This window comes from Oncorhynchus clarkii, chromosome 27 (genome assembly GCF_045791955.1).
Source record: "Oncorhynchus clarkii lewisi isolate Uvic-CL-2024 chromosome 27, UVic_Ocla_1.0, whole genome shotgun sequence".
Taxonomy (NCBI): domain Eukaryota; kingdom Metazoa; phylum Chordata; class Actinopteri; order Salmoniformes; family Salmonidae; genus Oncorhynchus; species Oncorhynchus clarkii.
The window spans coordinates 47,346,876-47,366,671 of record NC_092173.1 but is presented as its reverse complement, the minus strand read 5'-3'; the positions used below and the strand labels follow the sequence as shown (position 1 = coordinate 47,366,671).

The 19,796-nt window shown below is 41.8% G+C and overlaps 1 protein-coding gene across 1 annotated transcript in view; it reads right to left on the bottom strand.

The window, feature by feature from the left end:
- LOC139385980 (GRB2-associated binding protein 2) overlaps positions 1-19,796 on the bottom strand; it is a 182,923-nt gene that overhangs the window by 17,364 nt on the left and 145,763 nt on the right. Inside the window, exons 7-11 of the mRNA XM_071131297.1 lie at positions 19,048-19,145; positions 17,285-17,564; positions 16,586-16,676; positions 14,314-14,419; positions 5,437-5,559 (exon numbers count right to left, since the gene is read on the bottom strand). Of these exons, the coding sequence (XP_070987398.1) occupies positions 5,437-5,559; positions 14,314-14,419; positions 16,586-16,676; positions 17,285-17,564; positions 19,048-19,145 (698 nt within the window). The remainder of the gene's footprint in view (positions 1-5,436; positions 5,560-14,313; positions 14,420-16,585; positions 16,677-17,284; positions 17,565-19,047; positions 19,146-19,796) is intronic.

Genomic DNA, 19,796 nt, shown 5'->3' with positions numbered 1-19,796 from the left:
TAGGATGGTGTGTATAGACAGTAATTATATAGGATTGTGTGTATTGGCAGTAGTTATATAGGATGCTGTGTATAGACAGTATAGACAGTAGTTATATAGGATGGTGTGTATAGACAGTAGTTATATAGGATGGTGTGTATAGACAGTAGTCATACAGGATGGTGTATATAGAGAGTAGTTATATAGGATGGTGTGTATAGACAGTAGTTATACAGGATGGTGTATATAGACAGTAGTTATATAGGATGTGTGTATAGACAGTAGTTATATAGGATGGTGTGTATAGACAGTATAGACAGTAGTTATATAGGATGGTGTGTATAGACTGTATAGACAGTAGTTTTGTAGGATGGTGTGTATGGACAGTATAGACAGTAGTTATATAGGATGGTGTGTATAGACAGTATAGACAGTAGTTATGTAGGATGGTGTGTATAGACAGTATAGACAGTAGTTATATAGGATGGTGTGTATAGACAGTATAGACAGTAGTTATATAGGATGGTGTGTATAGACAGTAGTTATATAGGATGGTGTGTATAGACAGTAGTTATATAGGATGGTGTGTATAGACAGTATAGACAGTAGTTATATAGGATGGTGTGTATAGACAGTAGTTATATAGGATGGTGTGTATAGACAGTATAGACAGTAGTTATATAGGATGGTGTGTATAGACAGTATAGACAGTAGTTATATAGGATGGTGTGTATAGACAGTAGTTATATAGGATGGTGTATATAGACAGTAGTTATATAGGATGGTGTGTATAGACAGTAGTTATATAGGATGGTGTGTATAGACAGTATAGACAGTAGTTATATAGGATGGTGTGTATAGACAGTAGTTATATAGGATGGTGTGTATAGACAGTAGTTATACAGGATGGTGTATATAGACAGTAGTTATATAGGATGGTGTATATAGACAGTAGTTATATAGGATGGTGTGTATAGACAGTAGTTATATAGGATGGTGTGTATAGACAGTAGTTATACAGGATGGTGTGTATAGACAGTAGTTATATAGGATGGTGTGTATAGACAGTAGTTATATAGGATGGTGTGTATAGACAATAGTTATAAAGGATGGTGTGTATAGACAGTAGTTATATAGGATGTTGTGTATAGACAGTAGTTATATAGGATGGTGTGTATAGACAGTAGTTATATAGGATGGTGTATATAGACAGTAGTTATATAGGATGGTGTGTATAGACAGTATAGACAGTAGTTATATAGGATGATGTGTATAGACAGTAGTTATATAGGATGGTGTGTATAGACTGTATAGACAGTAGTTTTGTAGGATGGTGTGTATAGACAGTATAGACAGTAGTTATATAGGATGGTGTGTATAGACAGTATAGACAGTAGTTATGTAGGATGGTGTGTATAGACAGTATAGACAGTAGTTATATAGGATGGTGTGTATAGACAGTATAGACAGTAGTTATATAGGATGGTGTGTATAGACAGTAGTTATATAGGATGGTGTGTATAGACAGTAGTTATATAGGATGGTGTGTATAGACAGTATAGACAGTAGTTATATAGGATGGTGTGTATAGACAGTAGTTATATAGGATGGTGTGTATAGACAGTATAGACAGTAGTTATATAGGATGGTGTGTATAGACAGTATAGACAGTAGTTATATAGGATGGTGTGTATAGACAGTAGTTATATAGGATGGTGTATATAGACAGTAGTTATATAGGATGGTGTGTATAGACAGTAGTTATATAGGATGGTGTGTATAGACAGTATAGACAGTAGTTATATAGGATGGTGTGTATAGACAGTAGTTATATAGGATGGTGTGTATAGACAGTAGTTATACAGGATGGTGTATATAGACAGTAGTTATATAGGATGGTGTATATAGACAGTAGTTATATAGGATGGTGTGTATAGACAGTAGTTATATAGGATGGTGTGTATAGACAGTAGTTATACAGGATGGTGTGTATAGACAGTAGTTATATAGGATGGTGTGTATAGACAGTAGTTATATAGGATGGTGTGTATAGACAATAGTTATAAAGGATGGTGTGTATAGACAGTAGTTATATAGGATGTTGTGTATAGACAGTAGTTATATAGGATGGTGTGTATAGACAGTAGTTATATAGGATGGTGTATATAGACAGTAGTTATATAGGATGGTGTGTATAGACAGTATAGACAGTAGTTATATAGGATGATGTGTATAGACAGTAGTTATATAGGATGGTGTGTATAGACTGTATAGACAGTAGTTTTGTAGGATGGTGTGTATAGACAGTATAGACAGTAGTTATATAGGATGGTGTGTATAGACAGTATAGACAGTAGTTATGTAGGATGGTGTGTATAGACAGTATAGACAGTAGTTATATAGGATGGTGTGTATAGACAGTATAGACAGTAGTTATATAGGATGGTGTGTATAGACAGTAGTTATATAGGATGGTGTGTATAGACAGTAGTTATATAGGATGGTGTGTATAGACAGTATAGACAGTAGTTATATAGGATGGTGTGTATAGACAGTAGTTATATAGGATGGTGTGTATAGACAGTATAGACAGTAGTTATATAGGATGGTGTGTATAGACAGTATAGACAGTAGTTATATAGGATGGTGTGTATAGACAGTAGTTATATAGGATGGTGTATATAGACAGTAGTTATATAGGATGGTGTGTATAGACAGTAGTTATATAGGATGGTGTGTATAGACAGTATAGACAGTAGTTATATAGGATGGTGTGTATAGACAGTAGTTATATAGGATGGTGTGTATAGACAGTAGTTATACAGGATGGTGTATATAGACAGTAGTTATATAGGATGGTGTATATAGACAGTAGTTATATAGGATGGTGTGTATAGACAGTAGTTATATAGGATGGTGTGTATAGACAGTAGTTATACAGGATGGTGTGTATAGACAGTAGTTATATAGGATGGTGTGTATAGACAGTAGTTATATAGGATGGTGTGTATAGACAATAGTTATAAAGGATGGTGTGTATAGACAGTAGTTATATAGGATGTTGTGTATAGACAGTAGTTATATAGGATGGTGTGTATAGACAGTAGTTATATAGGATGGTGTATATAGACAGTAGTTATATAGGATGGTGTGTATAGACAGTATAGACAGTAGTTATATAGGATGATGTGTATAGACAGTAGTTATATAGGATGGTGTATATAGACAGTAGTTATATAGGATGGTGTGTATAGACAGTATAGACAGTAGTTATATAGGATGGTGTGTATAGACAGTAGTTATATAGGATAGTGTGTATAGACAGTAGTTATATAGGATGGTGTGTATAGACAGTATAGACAGTAGTTATATAGGATGGTGTGTATAGACAGTAGTTATATAGGATGGTGTGTATAGACAGTATAGACAGTAGTTATATAGGATGGTGTGTATAGCCAGTAGTTATATAGGATGGTGTGTATAGACAGTATAGACAGTAGTTATATAGGATGGTGTGTATAGCCAGTAGTTATATAGGATGGTGTGTATAGACAGTATAGACAGTAGTTATATAGGATGGTGTGTATAGACAGTAGTTATATAGGATGGTGATTGAGACAGCCCCCCCCCCCCTTACCTCTCTGATTCAGAGGGTTGATTGAGACAGCCCCCCCCCCCTTACCTCTGATTCAGAGGGTTCATTGAGACAGCCCCCCTCTTACCTCTCTGATTCAGAGGGTGGTGGCTGTTTAACAGGCTGATGGCCTTGAGATAGAAGCTGACTAGTGATGGCTGTTTAACAGGCTGATGGCCTTGAGATAGAAGCTGACTAGTGATGGCTGTTTAACAGGCTGATGGCCTTGAGATAGAAGCTGTTTTTCAGTCTCTCGGTCCCAGCTGTGATGCACCTGTACTGACCTCGCCTTCTGGATGATAGCGGGGTGAACAGGTAGTGGCTCAGGTGGTTGATGTCATTGATGATCTTCTTGGCCTTCCTGTGACATCGGGTGCTGTAGGTGTCCTGGAGGGCAGGTAGTTTGCCCCCGGTGGTGTGTTGGGCAGACTGCACCACCCTCTGGAGAGCCCTGCGTTTGTGGATGGTGCAGTTGCCTTACCAGGCGGTGATACAACCCAACAGAATGCTCTCTCAAAGTTATTTTATGATGTTTTTTTAATTAATTGAGGCACCCAAGACCTTTCAAATGCATACACGTGTTCGTGAATGAGTGTGTTTATTCGTCCACTTCTTCTTCTGTTCTCTACCAGCATACCACCCTGCATACCACTGCTGGCTTGCTTCTGAAGCTAAGCAGGGTTGGTCCTGGTCAGCAGCATACCACCCTGCATACTACTGCTGGCTTGCTTCTGAAGCTAAGCAGGGTTGGTCCTGGTCAGCAGCATACCACCCTGCATACTACTGCTGGCTTGCTTCTGAAGCTAAGCAGGGTTGGTCCTGGTCAGCAGCATACCACCCTGCATACTACTGCTGGCTTGCTTCTGAAGCTAAGAAGGGTAGGTCCTGGTCAGCAGCATACCACCCTGCATACCACTGCTGGCTTGCTTCTGAAGCTAAGCAGGGTTGGTCCTGGTCAGTCCCTGGATGGGAGACCAGATGCTGCTTGTTTTTTCCGGAAGTGGTGTTGGAGGGCCAGTAGGAGGCACTCTTTCCTCTGGTCTAAAAAAAATATCCCAATGTCCCAGGGCAGTGATTGAGGACATTGCCCTGTGGTGGGTACTGTTTTTCGGATGGGACGTAAAAACGGGTGTCCTGACTCTCTGAGGTCATTAAAGATCCCATGGCACTTATCGTAAGACTAGGGGTGTTAACCCCGGTGTCCTGGCTAAATTCCCAATCTCGTTACCTAATCATCCCCAGTTTACAATTGGTTCATTCATATCCTCTCCCCTGTAACTATTCCCCAGGTCGTTGCTGTAAATGAGAACATGTTCTCAGTCAACTTACCTGGTAAAATAACGGAAAAATTAAAACAAATATAGACGTTTCTGAGGGTCTCAGAAGCAAAGACAAATTTCTTCAGCCTCCTGAGGTAGAAGCTGTGTTGTTGCACCTTCTTCCCCACACTGTCGTTGTGAAGGGGGCCATTTTGGGTTTTCAGTGATGCGTACGCCGAGGAACGAAGCGTTTTGACCCTCTCCACTGCGGCCCGTCGATGTGGATGCCGTCTCCTGTCGTCCACGATCAGCACCTTCGTTTTGTTGATGTTGAGGGAGAGGTTGTTTTTTCCGGCATCATTCCGCCAGGGCTCTCACCTTCTCCCTTCAGGCCGTCTCATTGTTGTTAGTTATCAAGCCTACCCCTGTTGTGTCGTCAGCAAACACGACCATTGAGTTGGAGACGTGAGTGAACAGGGAGCACAGGAGGGGGCTGAGCACACACTCCTGTGGGGCAGACGTGTTGAGGATCAGTGTGGCGGGGGTGTGTGTGTGTGTGTGTACCTTTCTGTGTGGACTGGGGGAGCCCGGCTGGAAGTCCAGAGCCAAGTAGTCCACATTGCCACACTTCCTAGGGGCGGGGCTGCTGGTACCACTCACAGCTGGGGAGGTAGACGCTGGGTTCTGCTGATGGAGAACAGAGAAAAAGAGGGGAAGTGTAAACACACACATGGGTAACACTTGAATTCATTCATAGTAACTATGGGCTGTATATATACCTCATATAAACCCTGATATACCTCATATACTTCATAGTAACCCTGATATACCTTAGATACTTCATCGTTACTCTGGGCTGTAGATATACCTCAGATACTTCATAGTAACCCTGGGCTGTAGATATACCTTAGATACTTCATAGTAACCCTGGGCTGTAGATGTACCTTAGATACTTCATAGTAACCCTGATATACCTCAGAAACTTCATAGTTACTCTGGGCTGTAGATATACCTTAGATACTTCATAGTAACCCTGGGCTGTAGATGTACCTTAGATACTTCATAGTAACCCTGATATACCTCAGATACTTCATAGTAACTCTGGGCTGTAGATATACCTTAGATACTTCATAGTAACCCTGATATACCTCAGATACTTCATAGTAACTATGGGCTGTAGATATACCTCAGATACTTCATAGTAACCCTGATATACCTCAGATACTTCATAGTAACCCCGGGCTGTAGATATACCTCAGATACTTCATAGTAACTCTGGGCTGTAGATATACCTCAGATACTTCATAGTAACTCTGGGCTGTAGATATACCTCAGATACTTCATAGTAACCCTGATATACCTTAGATACTTCATAGTAACCCTGGGCTCTAGATATACCTCAGATACTTCATAGTAACCCTGATATACCTCAGATACTTCATAGTAACCCCGGGCTGTAGATATACCTCAGATACTTCATAGTAACTCTGGGCTGTAGATATACCTCAGATACTTCATAGTAACCCTGATATACCTCAGATACTTCATAGTAACCCTGGGCTGTAGATATACCTCAGATAATTCGAAGTAACCCTGGGCTGTAGATATACCTCAGATACTTCATAGTAACCCTGATATACCTCAGATACTTCATAGTAACCCTGATATACCTCAGATACTTCATAGTAACCCTGATATACCTCAGATACTTCATAGTAACCCTGGGCTGTAGATATACCTCAGATACTTCATAGTAACCCTGATATACCTCAGATACTTCATAGTAACTCTGGGCTGTAGCTTTACCTCAGATACTTCATAGTAACCCTGATATACCTCAGACACTTCATAGTAACTCTGGGCTGTAGATATACCTCAGATACTTCATAGTAACCCTGATATACCTCAGACCCTTCAGAGTAACCCTGGGCTGTAGACATACCTCAGATACTTCATAGTAACCCTGATATACCTCAGATACTTCATAGTAACCCTGATATACCTCAGATACTTCATAGTAACCCTGATATACCTCAGATACTTCATAGTAACCACGGGCTGTAGATATACCTCAGATACTTCATAGTAACCCTGATATACCTCAGATACTTCATAGTAACCCCGGGCTGTAGATATACCTCAGATACTTCATAGTAACTCTGGGCTGTAGATATACCTTAGATACTTCATAGTAACCCTGATATACCTTAGATACTTCATAGTAACTCTGGGCTGTAGATATACCTCAGATACTTCATAGTAACCCTGATATACCTCAGACACTTCATAGTAACCCCGGGCTGTAGATATACCTCAGATACTTCATAGTAACCCTGATATACCTCAGATACTTCATAGTAACCCCGGGCTGTAGATATACCTCAGATACTTCATAGTAACTCTGGGCTGTAGATATACCTCAGATACTTCATAGTAACTCTGGGCTGTAGATATACCTCAGATACTTCATAGTAACCCTGATATACCTTAGATACTTCATAGTAACCCTGGGCTCTAGATATACCTCAGATACTTCATAGTAACCCTGATATACCTCAGATACTTCATAGTAACCCTGATATAACTCAGAAACTTCATAGTAACTCTGGGCTGTAGATATACCTCAGATACTTCATAGTAACTCTGGGCTGTAGATATACCTCAGATACTTCATAGTAACCCTGATATACCTCAGACACTTCATAGTAACTGGGCTGTAGATATACCTCAGATACTTCATAGTAACCCTGATATACCTCAGATACTTCATAGTAACTCTGGGCTGTAGATATACCTCAGATACTTCATAGTAACTCTGGGCTGTAGATATACCTTAGATACTTCATAGTAACCCTGATATACCTCAGATACTTCATAGTAACTCTGGGCTGTAGATATACCTCAGATACTTCATAGTAACCCTGATATACCTCAGATACTTCATAGTAACCCCGGGCTGTAGATATACCTCAGATACTTCATAGTAACCCTGATATACCTCAGATACTTCATAGTAACCCCGGGCTGTAGATATACCTCAGATACTTCATAGTAACTCTGGGCTGTAGATATACCTCAGATACTTCATAGTAACTCTGGGCTGTAGATATACCTCAGATACTTCATAGTAACCCTGATATACCTTAGATACTTCATAGTAACCCTGGGCTCTAGATATACCTCAGATACTTCATAGTAACCCTGATATACCTCAGATACTTCATAGTAACCCTGATATACCTCAGAAACTTCATAGTAACTCTGGGCTGTAGATATACCTCAGATACTTCATAGTAACTCTGGGCTGTAGATATACCTCAGATACTTCATAGTAACCCTGATATACCTCAGACACTTCATAGTAACTCTGGGCTGTAGATATACCTCAGATACTTCATAGTAACCCTGATATACCTCAGATACTTCATAGTAACCCTGATATACCTCAGACACGTCATAGTAACCCTGGGCTGTAGATATACCTCAGATACTTCATAGTAATCCTGATATACCTCAGATACTTCATAGTAACTCTGGGCTGTAGATATACCTCAGATACTTCATAGTAACTCTGGGCTGTAGATATACCTTAGATACTTCATAGTAACCCTGATATACCTCAGATACTTCATAGTAACTCTGGGCTGTAGATATACCTCAGATACTTCATAGTAACCCTGATATACCTCAGATACTTCATAGTAACCCTGATATACCTCAGATACTTCATAGTAACCCCAGGCTGTAGATATACCTCAGATACTTCATAGTAACTCTGGGCTGTAGATATACCTTAGATACTTCATAGTAACCCTGATATACCTTAGATACTTCATAGTAACTCTGGGCTGTAGATATACCTCAGATACTTCATAGTAACCCTGATATACCTCAGACACTTCATAGTAACCCTGGGCCCTGTAGATATACCTCAGATACTTCATAGTAACCCTGATATACCTCAGATACTTCATAGTAACCCCGGGCTGTAGATATACCTCAGATACTTCATAGTAACTCTGGGCTGTAGATATACCTCAGATACTTCATAGTAACCCTGATATACCTTAGATACTTCATAGTAACCCTGGGCTCTAGATATACCTCAGATACTTCATAGTAACCCTGATATACCTCAGATACTTCATAGTAACCCTGATATACCTCAGAAACTTCATAGTAACTCTGGGCTGTAGATATACCTCAGATACTTCATAGTAACTCTGGGCTGTAGATATACCTCAGATACTTCATAGTAACCCTGATATACCTCAGACACTTCATAGTAACTCTGGGCTGTAGATATACCTCAGATACTTCATAGTAACCCTGATATACCTCAGATACTTCATAGTAACCCTGATATACCTCAGACACGTCATAGTAACCCTGGGCTGTAGATATACCTCAGATACTTCATAGTAATCCTGATATACCTCAGATACTTCATAGTAACTCTGGGCTGTAGATATACCTCAGATACTTCATAGTAACTCTGGGCTGTAGATATACCTTAGATACTTCATAGTAACCCTGATATACCTCAGATACTTCATAGTAACTCTGGGCTGTAGATATACCTCAGATACTTCATAGTAACCCTGATATACCTCAGATACTTCATAGTAACCCTGATATACCTCAGATACTTCATAGTAACCCCAGGCTGTAGATATACCTCAGATACTTCATAGTAACTCTGGGCTGTAGATATACCTTAGATACTTCATAGTAACCCTGATATACCTTAGATACTTCATAGTAACTCTGGGCTGTAGATATACCTCAGATACTTCATAGTAACCCTGATATACCTCAGACACTTCATAGTAACCCTGGGCTGTAGATATACCTCAGATACTTCATAGTAACCCTGATATACCTCAGATACTTCATAGTAACCCCGGGCTGTAGATATACCTCAGATACTTCATAGTAACTCTGGGCTGTAGATATACCTCAGATACTTCATAGTAACTCTGGGCTGTAGATATACCTCAGATACTTCATAGTAACCCTGATATACCTCAGATACTTCATAGTAACCCTGATATACCTCAGATACTTCATAGTAACCCCGGGCTGTAGATATACCTCAGATACTTCATAGTAACTCTGGGCTGTAGATATACCTCCGATACTTCATAGTAACCCTGATATACCTCAGATACTTCATAGTAACCCTGGGCTGTAGATATACCTCAGATAATTCATAGTAACCCTGGGCTGTAGATATACCTCAGATACTTCATAGTAACCCTGATATACCTCAGATACTTCATAGTAACCCTGATATACCTCAGATACTTCATAGTAACCCTGATATACCTCAGATACTTCATAGTAACCCTGGGCTGTAGATATACCTCAGATACTTCATAGTAACCCTGATATACCTCAGATACTTCATAGTAACTCTGGGCTGTAGCTTTACCTCAGATACTTCATAGTAACCCTGATATACCTCAGAAACTTCATAGTAACTCTGGGCTGTAGATATACCTCAGATACTTCATAGTAACCCTGATATACCTCAGACACTTCAGAGTAACCCTGGGCTGTAGATATACCTCAGATACTTCATAGTAACCCTGATATACCTCAGATACTTCATAGTAACCCTGATATACCGCAGATACTTCATAGTAACTCCGGGCTGTAGATATACCTTAGATACTTCATAGTAACCCTGATATACCTTAGATACTTCATAGTAACCCTGGGCTCTAGATATACCTCAGATACTTCATAGTAACCCTGATATACCTCAGATACTTCATAGTAACCCTGATATACCTCAGATACTTCATAGTAACCCCGGGCTGTAGATATACCTCAGATACTTCATAGTAACTCTGGGCTGTAGATATACCTCAGATACTTCATAGTAACCCTGATATACCTTAGATACTTCATAGTAACCCTGGGCTCTAGATATACCTCAGATACTTCATAGTAACCCTGATATACCTCAGATACTTCATAGTAACCCTGATATACCTCAGAAACTTCATAGTAACTCTGGGCTGTAGATATACCTCAGATACTTCATAGTAACTCTGGGCTGTAGATATACCTCAGATACTTCATAGTAACCCTGATATACCTCAGACACTTCATAGTAACTCTGGGCTGTAGATATACCTCAGATACTTCATAGTAACCCTGATATACCTCAGATACTTCATAGTAACCCTGATATACCTCAGACACGTCATAGTAACCCTGGGCTGTAGATATACCTCAGATACTTCATAGTAATCCTGATATACCTCAGATACTTCATAGTAACTCTGGGCTGTAGATATACCTCAGATACTTCATAGTAACTCTGGGCTGTAGATATACCTTAGATACTTCATAGTAACCCTGATATACCTCAGATACTTCATAGTAACTCTGGGCTGTAGATATACCTCAGATACTTCATAGTAACCCTGATATACCTCAGATACTTCATAGTAACCCTGATATACCTCAGATACTTCATAGTAACCCCAGGCTGTAGATATACCTCAGATACTTCATAGTAACTCTGGGCTGTAGATATACCTTAGATACTTCATAGTAACCCTGATATACCTTAGATACTTCATAGTAACTCTGGGCTGTAGATATACCTCAGATACTTCATAGTAACCCTGATATACCTCAGACACTTCATAGTAACCCTGGGCTGTAGATATACCTCAGATACTTCATAGTAACCCTGATATACCTCAGATACTTCATAGTAACCCCGGGCTGTAGATATACCTCAGATACTTCATAGTAACTCTGGGCTGTAGATATACCTCAGATACTTCATAGTAACTCTGGGCTGTAGATATACCTCAGATACTTCATAGTAACCCTGATATACCTCAGATACTTCATAGTAACCCTGATATACCTCAGATACTTCATAGTAACCCCGGGCTGTAGATATACCTCAGATACTTCATAGTAACTCTGGGCTGTAGATATACCTCCGATACTTCATAGTAACCCTGATATACCTCAGATACTTCATAGTAACCCTGGGCTGTAGATATACCTCAGATAATTCATAGTAACCCTGGGCTGTAGATATACCTCAGATACTTCATAGTAACCCTGATATACCTCAGATACTTCATAGTAACCCTGATATACCTCAGATACTTCATAGTAACCCTGATATACCTCAGATACTTCATAGTAACCCTGGGCTGTAGATATACCTCAGATACTTCATAGTAACCCTGATATACCTCAGATACTTCATAGTAACTCTGGGCTGTAGCTTTACCTCAGATACTTCATAGTAACCCTGATATACCTCAGAAACTTCATAGTAACTCTGGGCTGTAGATATACCTCAGATACTTCATAGTAACCCTGATATACCTCAGACACTTCAGAGTAACCCTGGGCTGTAGATATACCTCAGATACTTCATAGTAACCCTGATATACCTCAGATACTTCATAGTAACCCTGATATACCGCAGATACTTCATAGTAACTCCGGGCTGTAGATATACCTTAGATACTTCATAGTAACCCTGATATACCTTAGATACTTCATAGTAACCCTGGGCTCTAGATATACCTCAGATACTTCATAGTAACCCTGATATACCTCAGATACTTCATAGTAACCCTGATATACCTCAGATACTTCATAGTAACCCCGGGCTGTAGATATACCTCAGATACTTCATAGTAACTCTGGGCTGTAGATATACCTCAGATACTTCATAGTAACCCTGATATACCTCAGATACTTCATAGTAACCCTGGGCTGTAGATATACCTCAGATACTTCATAGTAACTCTGGGCTGTAGATATACCTCAGATACTTCATAGTAATCTTGATATACCTCAGATACTTCATAGTAACCCCGGGCTGTAGATATACCTCAGATACTTCATAGTAACCCTGATATACCTCAGATACTTCATAGTAACCCCGGGCTGTAGATATACCTCAGATACTTCATAGTAACTCTGGGCTGTAGATATACCTCAGATACTTCATAGTAACTCTGGGCTGTAGATATACCTCAGATACTTCATAGTAACCCTGATATACCTTAGATACTTCATAGTAACCCTGGGCTCTAGATATACCTCAGATACTTCATAGTAACCCTGATATACCTCAGATACTTCATAGTAACCCTGATATACCTCAGAAACTTCATAGTAACTCTGGGCTGTAGATATACCTCAGATACTTCATAGTAACTCTGGGCTGTAGATATACCTCAGATACTTCATAGTAACCCTGATATACCTCAGAAACTTCATAGTAACTCTGGGCTGTAGATATACCTCAGATACTTCATAGTAACCCTGATATACCTCAGATACTTCATAGTAACCCTGATATACCTCAGATACTTCATAGTAACCCTGATATACCTCAGATACTTCATAGTAACCCCAGGCTGTAGATATACCTCAGATACTTCATAGTAACTCTGGGCTGTAGATATACCTCAGATACTTCATAGTAACCCTGATATACCTCAGATACTTCATAGTAACCCCGGGCTGTAGATATACCTCAGATACTTCATAGTAACTCTGGGCTGTAGATATACCTCAGATACTTCATAGTAACCCTGATATACCTCAGATACTTCATAGTAACCCTGATATACCTCAGATACTTCATAGTAACCCTCTTCAAGACTAACTGCGGCCCACACAAAGGTAAAACACTCATTAACCAAGACAAATACACTATACAGTATTCAGACCCCTTGACTTTTTCCACATTTTGTTACATTACAGCCTTATTCTAAAATGGATTAAATCACTTTTTTCCCCCTCATCAATCTACACACAATATCCCATAATGACATCATTATTATTATTTTATATATATATTTTTTAATCCATGGAATTGTAGAATAAGGCTGTAAACGTAACAAAATGTGTAAAAAGTCAAGGGGTCTGAATACTTTCCGAATGCACTGCACAGGCTCAGGAAGTTTATAATGTTTACAAGGAACATGTCCAGGATAACCTGAGGCCAAGTTAATGAGTAAACGTTGAATTTTATCCTTTCATGAATACAAAACATAATACACTGAGCTGCATCCCAAATGGCTATTCCGCTATATAGTGCTACTTATAGCCCTGTGTCCTCTACTACAGTATGTCAGCATCCCAAATGGCTATTCCCTGCATAGTGCTACTTATAGCCCTGTGTCCTCTACTACAGTATGTCAGCATCCCAAATGGCTATTCCCTGCATAGTGCTACTTATAGCCCTGTGTCCTCTACTACAGTATGTCAGCATCCCAAATGGCTATTCCCTGCATAGTGCTACTTATAGCCCTGTGTCCTCTACTACAGTATGTCAGCTCAGTAAACCTAAATCCCAAATGCCACACTATTCCCTATGGGGCACTGATGAAAAGTAGTGAACTACATTGGGTATAGGATACATTTGTTGTAGGGACTCACCATGGCTACGTAGTTCTCCTCGCTGTCTGCGGAGTCAGTGCTGGTGATACTCTGGGTGGAGATGGGTCTACAGTGCTGGGAGGACATGCCACCTGAGTTCATAGGCCTGGGAGGAGAGAGAGGACTGTGAGTGACTCCACATTCTGACTCCTATGGCAGTACTACTCAGACCAGGGAGTTCTGGGAGGAGAGAGAGGACTGTGAGTGACTCCACATTCTGACCCCTATGGCAGTACTACTCAGACCAGGGAGTTCTGGGAGGAGAGAGAGGACTGTGAGTGACTCCACATTCTGACCCCTATGGCAGTACTACTCAGACCAGGGAGTTCTGGGAGGAGAGAGAGGACTGTGAGTGACTCCACATTCTGACCCCTATGGCAGTACTACTCAGACCAGGGAGTTCTGGTAGGAAAGAGAGGACTGTGAGTGATTCCACATTCTGACTCCTATGGCAGTACTACTCAGACCAGGGAGTTCTGGGAGGAGAGAGAGGACTGTGAGTGACTCCACATTCTGACCCCTATGGCAGTACTACTCAGACCAGGGAGTCCTGGGAGGAGAGACAACTGTGAGTGACTCCACATTCTGACCCCTGTGGCAGTACTACTCAGACCAGGGAGTTCTGGGAGGAGAGAGAGGACTGTGAGTGACTCCACATTCTGACCCCTATGGCAGTACTACTCAGACCAGGGAGTTCTGGGAGGAGAGAGAGGACTGTAAGTGACTCCACATTCTGACTCCTATGGCAGTACTACTCAGACCAGGGAGTTCTGGGAGGAGAGAGAGGACTGTGAGTGACTCCACATTCTGACCCCTATGGCAGTACTACTCAGACCAGGGAGGCCTGGGAGGAGAGAGAGGACTGTGAGTGACTCCACATTCTGACCCCTATGGCAGTACTACTCAGACCAGGGAGGCCTGGGAGGAGAGAGAGGACTGTGAGTGACTCCACATTCTGACCCCTATGGCAGTACTACTCAGACCAGGGAGTTCTGGGAGGAGAGAGAGGACTGTGAGTGACTCCACATTCTGACCCCTATGGCAGTACTACTCAGACCAGTGAGTTCTGGGGAGAGAGAGGACTGTGAGTGACTCCACATTCTGACCCCTATGGCAGTACTACTCAGACCAGGGAGGCCTGGGAGGAAAGAGAGGACTGTGAGTGTCTCCACATTCCGACCCCTATGGCAGTACTACTCAGACCAGGGAGTTCTGGGAGGAGAGAGAGGACTGTGAGTGTAACTAAAATAAAACTTTGTATAACCTGTTTTGACCATTACACAACGGTTATGGTGAGCGCTCCGACTGGAAGTCGCTCTGGATAAGCAGCTGTAAAAATGTCATGTTTTAGTCTAGCGTATCCTTGCAGTTACTCACTACTCATCTTTTTAAAATAAGGTTTGTAAGTTCTACCTTTAGACCTCTAAAAACACTAACTGGAGTGACAGCAGTCTGGATTCAATAGGATGGATGACTGATATGGGAAATGGGTCAGGTAGCTAGTATGACTGATATGGGACATGGGTCAGGTAGCTAGTATGACTGATATGGGACATGGGTCAGGTAGCTAGTATGACTGATATGGGACATGGGTCAGGTAGCTAGTATGACTGATATGGGACATGGGTCAGGTAGCTAGTATGACTAATATGGGACATGGGTCAGGTAGCTAGTATGACTGATATGGAACATGGGTCAGGTAGCTAGTATGACTGATATGGGACATGGGTCAGGTAGCTAGTATGACTGATATGGGACATGGGTCAGGTAGCTAGTATGACTGATATGGGACATGGGACAGGTAGCTAGTATGACTGATATGGGACATGGGTCAGGTAGCTAGTATAACTGATATGGGACATGGGTCAGGTAGCTAGTATGACTGATATGGGACATGGGTCAGGTAGCTAGTATAACTGATATGGGACATGGGTCAGGTAGCTAGTATGACTGATATGGGACATGGGACAGGTAGCTAGTATGACTGATATGGGACATGGGTCAGGTAGGTAGTATAACTGATATGGGACATGGGTCAGGTAGCTAGTATGACTGATATGGGACATGGGTCAGGTAGCTAGTAAAACTGATATGGGGCATGGGTCAGGTAGCTAGTATAACTGATATGGGACATGGGTCAGGGAGCTAGTATAACTGATATGGGACATGGGTCAGGTAGCTAGTATGACTGATATGGGACATGGGTCAGGTAGCTAGTATGACTGATATGGGACATGGGTCAGGTAGCTAGTATGACTGATATGGGACTCACATGGGTCGTGTCCAGGACATGGTGATTGGACTCTTAAATGGGAGCTCATCAATGATGCCATTGTTCCTCAGATCCAGAGGTGTCGGCTTGGCTGAGGACATAAACAAACAAAACAACTTAATTTTCTTCTCAATTGTCTAATTGTTCTCTAAATGTAGAGGGTTGTTGGGTTTAGACAGAAAACAGAAAACATATTACATCTAAATGTAGAGGGTTGTTGGGTTTAGACAGAAAACATATTACATCTAAATGTAGAGGGTTGTTGGGCTTAGACAGAAATCAGAAAGAGGGTTGTTAGATTTAGACAGAAATCAGAAAACAAAGTGTTCCAAAAAACCAATATGATAAACTAAAAATGTATAATATTGGTATCATGACAGAGTCTCTTAAAACCTCTTAGGGCTGCAATCCCGTTAACGGGATGATGTGATTTTCTGGAGAAGAAAAATCTCATTTTGTCTGTCATAGTTGAATTGTACCTGTGATGAAAATTACAGGCCTCTCTCATCTTTTTAAGTGGGAGAACTTGGACAATTGGTGGCTGACTAAATACTTTTTTGCCCCGACTGTATTAGCAACTGAGACTGAGGAGCTGTTTACTTTGGGCACCTTATTCATCCACGCTACTCAATACTGCCCCCCCCCCCCCCCCCAGCCAAAACACTGAACGCCTCATATAGACTGAGACATGACACTCACATTTCCTGTTGGGTTTGAGGTTGCGATTTATAGGTGGTGGTGTGACGTCACTCAGCCTCCCCGGTCGGTGACACAGCGAGGCGGTACTTCCCTTCCGGGCAGGTAGCGTGGCTGAGAACCCTGGGAAGTCAAAGTGGTGCGGCCCGGGGCTCATGGGGATGTAGATATTTTTGGGGCTGTCCGCCTGCGCGGCGTTGAGGGGAGATGAGCCTGGGTTCATAGGCACATAGTTGTCCTCCGAGTCGCCGCTGTCCGAACGTGTCAGAGGAGCCTTTGTTCTCTGACAAGAAACAGACAGGGAAAGTCATGGGGATTGTCTTAGACATGATCATCGCCGACATCACTATCTCCGACATCATTATCTTAGATATGCAGCCATAATTGTGGGAAAAACAAAGCACATACAAAACAAACAATCAGAAATCAACAGCATGATAAAAATCAGTCCAGGGGCCTCGTTTATCAATCATGCGTAAGGCACAAATCTCGGCATAAACCATTCGTTGGAGCATTTCCAAGCAGAGTGTGAGATGTATCAAGGTGTCTGTTACTAGTCCAACGCTCTAACCACTAGGCTACCCTGCCGCCCCATTTCCAAGCAGAGTGTGAGATGGACTAGTAATAGACACCTTGATACATCTCACACTCTGCTTGGAAATGGGGCGGCAGGGTAGCCTAGTGGTTAGAGCGTTGGACTAGTAACAGACACCTTGATACATCTCACACTCTGCAGGGTAGCCTAGTGGTTAAAGCGTTGGACTAGTAATAGACACCTTGATACAACGCTCTAACCACTAGGCTACCCTGCCGCCCCATTTCCAAGCAGAGTGTGAGATGTATCAAGGTGTCTATTACTAGTCCAACGCTCTAACCACTAGGCTACCCTGCCGCCCCATTTCCAAGCAGAGTGTGAGATGTATCAAGGTGTCTATTACTAGTCCAACGCTCTAACCACTAGGCTACCCTGCAGAGTGTGAGATGTATCAAGGTGTCTGCTTGACAGTGTGATGACCAAGGCACAAGTGGTGGAATAAGGGAACTGTTAAAATAAAAGGTGAAATGGTAATATTTACACCCTTTTCCAGTTTCATTGTATTTGCAGTATTCAGACCCCTTGACTTTTTCCTCATTTTTTATATGATTTTTTTACGTTACAGCCTTATTCTAAAATGGATTAAATAATTGCTTTCCCTCATCAATCTACACACATTACCCCATAATATGACATAGCAAAAACAGGTTTTTAGAAATGTTTAGTAATGTATATAAAAAAAAACTGGAATACCTTATTTACATAAGTATTAGACCTTTTGTTATGAGACTCGATTTCGATTTCCATCGATCAAAAACCAAGCCATGAAGTTGACAGAATTTCCCGTAGAGTTCCAAGACAGGATTGTGTCGAGGAAAATTTATTGGGAAGGGTACCAAAATATTTCTGCAGCATTGAAGGTCCCCAAGAACACAGTGGCCTCCATCATTCTTAAATTGAAGAAGTTTGGAACCACCAAGACTCTTCCTTGAGCTGGCTGCCTGGACAAACTGAGCAATCGGGGGAGAAGGGCCTTGGTCAGGGAGGTGACCAAGAACCTGATGGTCACTCTGACAGAGCTCCTGACAGAGACAACCATCTCTGCAGCACTCCACCAATCAGGCCTTTATGGTAGAGTGGCCAGACATTATCCTACCATCCTGTCTAGAGCAGGACTAGGCTTGAGGGAAAAATAAATAAACAGTTGAGTATTTTTGTCTGAAAGTCTCACCAGGTAAGAACTGAAGCCATCGTTGACACACTCCACAGATTGGCCTTGGTTGTTGAAATAGATCGGACGGTGATGGCTGCTGGTCTCAAATGAACACCCTGGGGAGAGAGGAGAGGAGAGGAAAGAGGCAAGGAGAGGAAAGAGGAGAGGGAATAGGAGAGAGGAGAGGAGAGGAAAGAGGAGAGGGAAGAGGAGAGGGAATTGGAGAGAAGAGAGGGAAGAGGAGAGGAGAGGGAATTGGAGAGAGGAGAGGGAAGAGGAGAGGAGAGGGAATAGGAGAGGGGAGGGAAGAGGAGAGGGAATAGGAAAGGGAAGAGGAGAGGGAATAGGAAAGGGAAGAGGAGAGGGAATAGGAGAGGGAATAGGAGAGAGGAGAGGGAAGAGGAGAGGGAATAGGAGAGAGGAGAGGGAATAGGAGAGGGAATAGGAGAGGAGAGGGAATAGGAGAGGAGAGGGAAGAGGAGAGGAGAGGGAAGAGGAGAGGGAAAAGGACAGGGAAAAGGAGAGGGAAGAGGAGAGGGAATAGGAGAGAGGAGAGGGAAGAGGAGAGGGAATAGGAGAGGGAATAGGAGAGAGGAGAGGGAAGAGGAGAGGGAAAGGGAGAGGGAATAGGAGAGGGAATAGGAGAGAGGAGAGGGAATAGGAGAGGAGAGGGAAGAGGAGAGGAGAGGGAAGAGGAGAGGGAAAAGGAGAGGGAAAAGGAGAGGGAAGAGGAGAGGGAATAGGAGAGAGGAGAGGGAAGAGGAGAG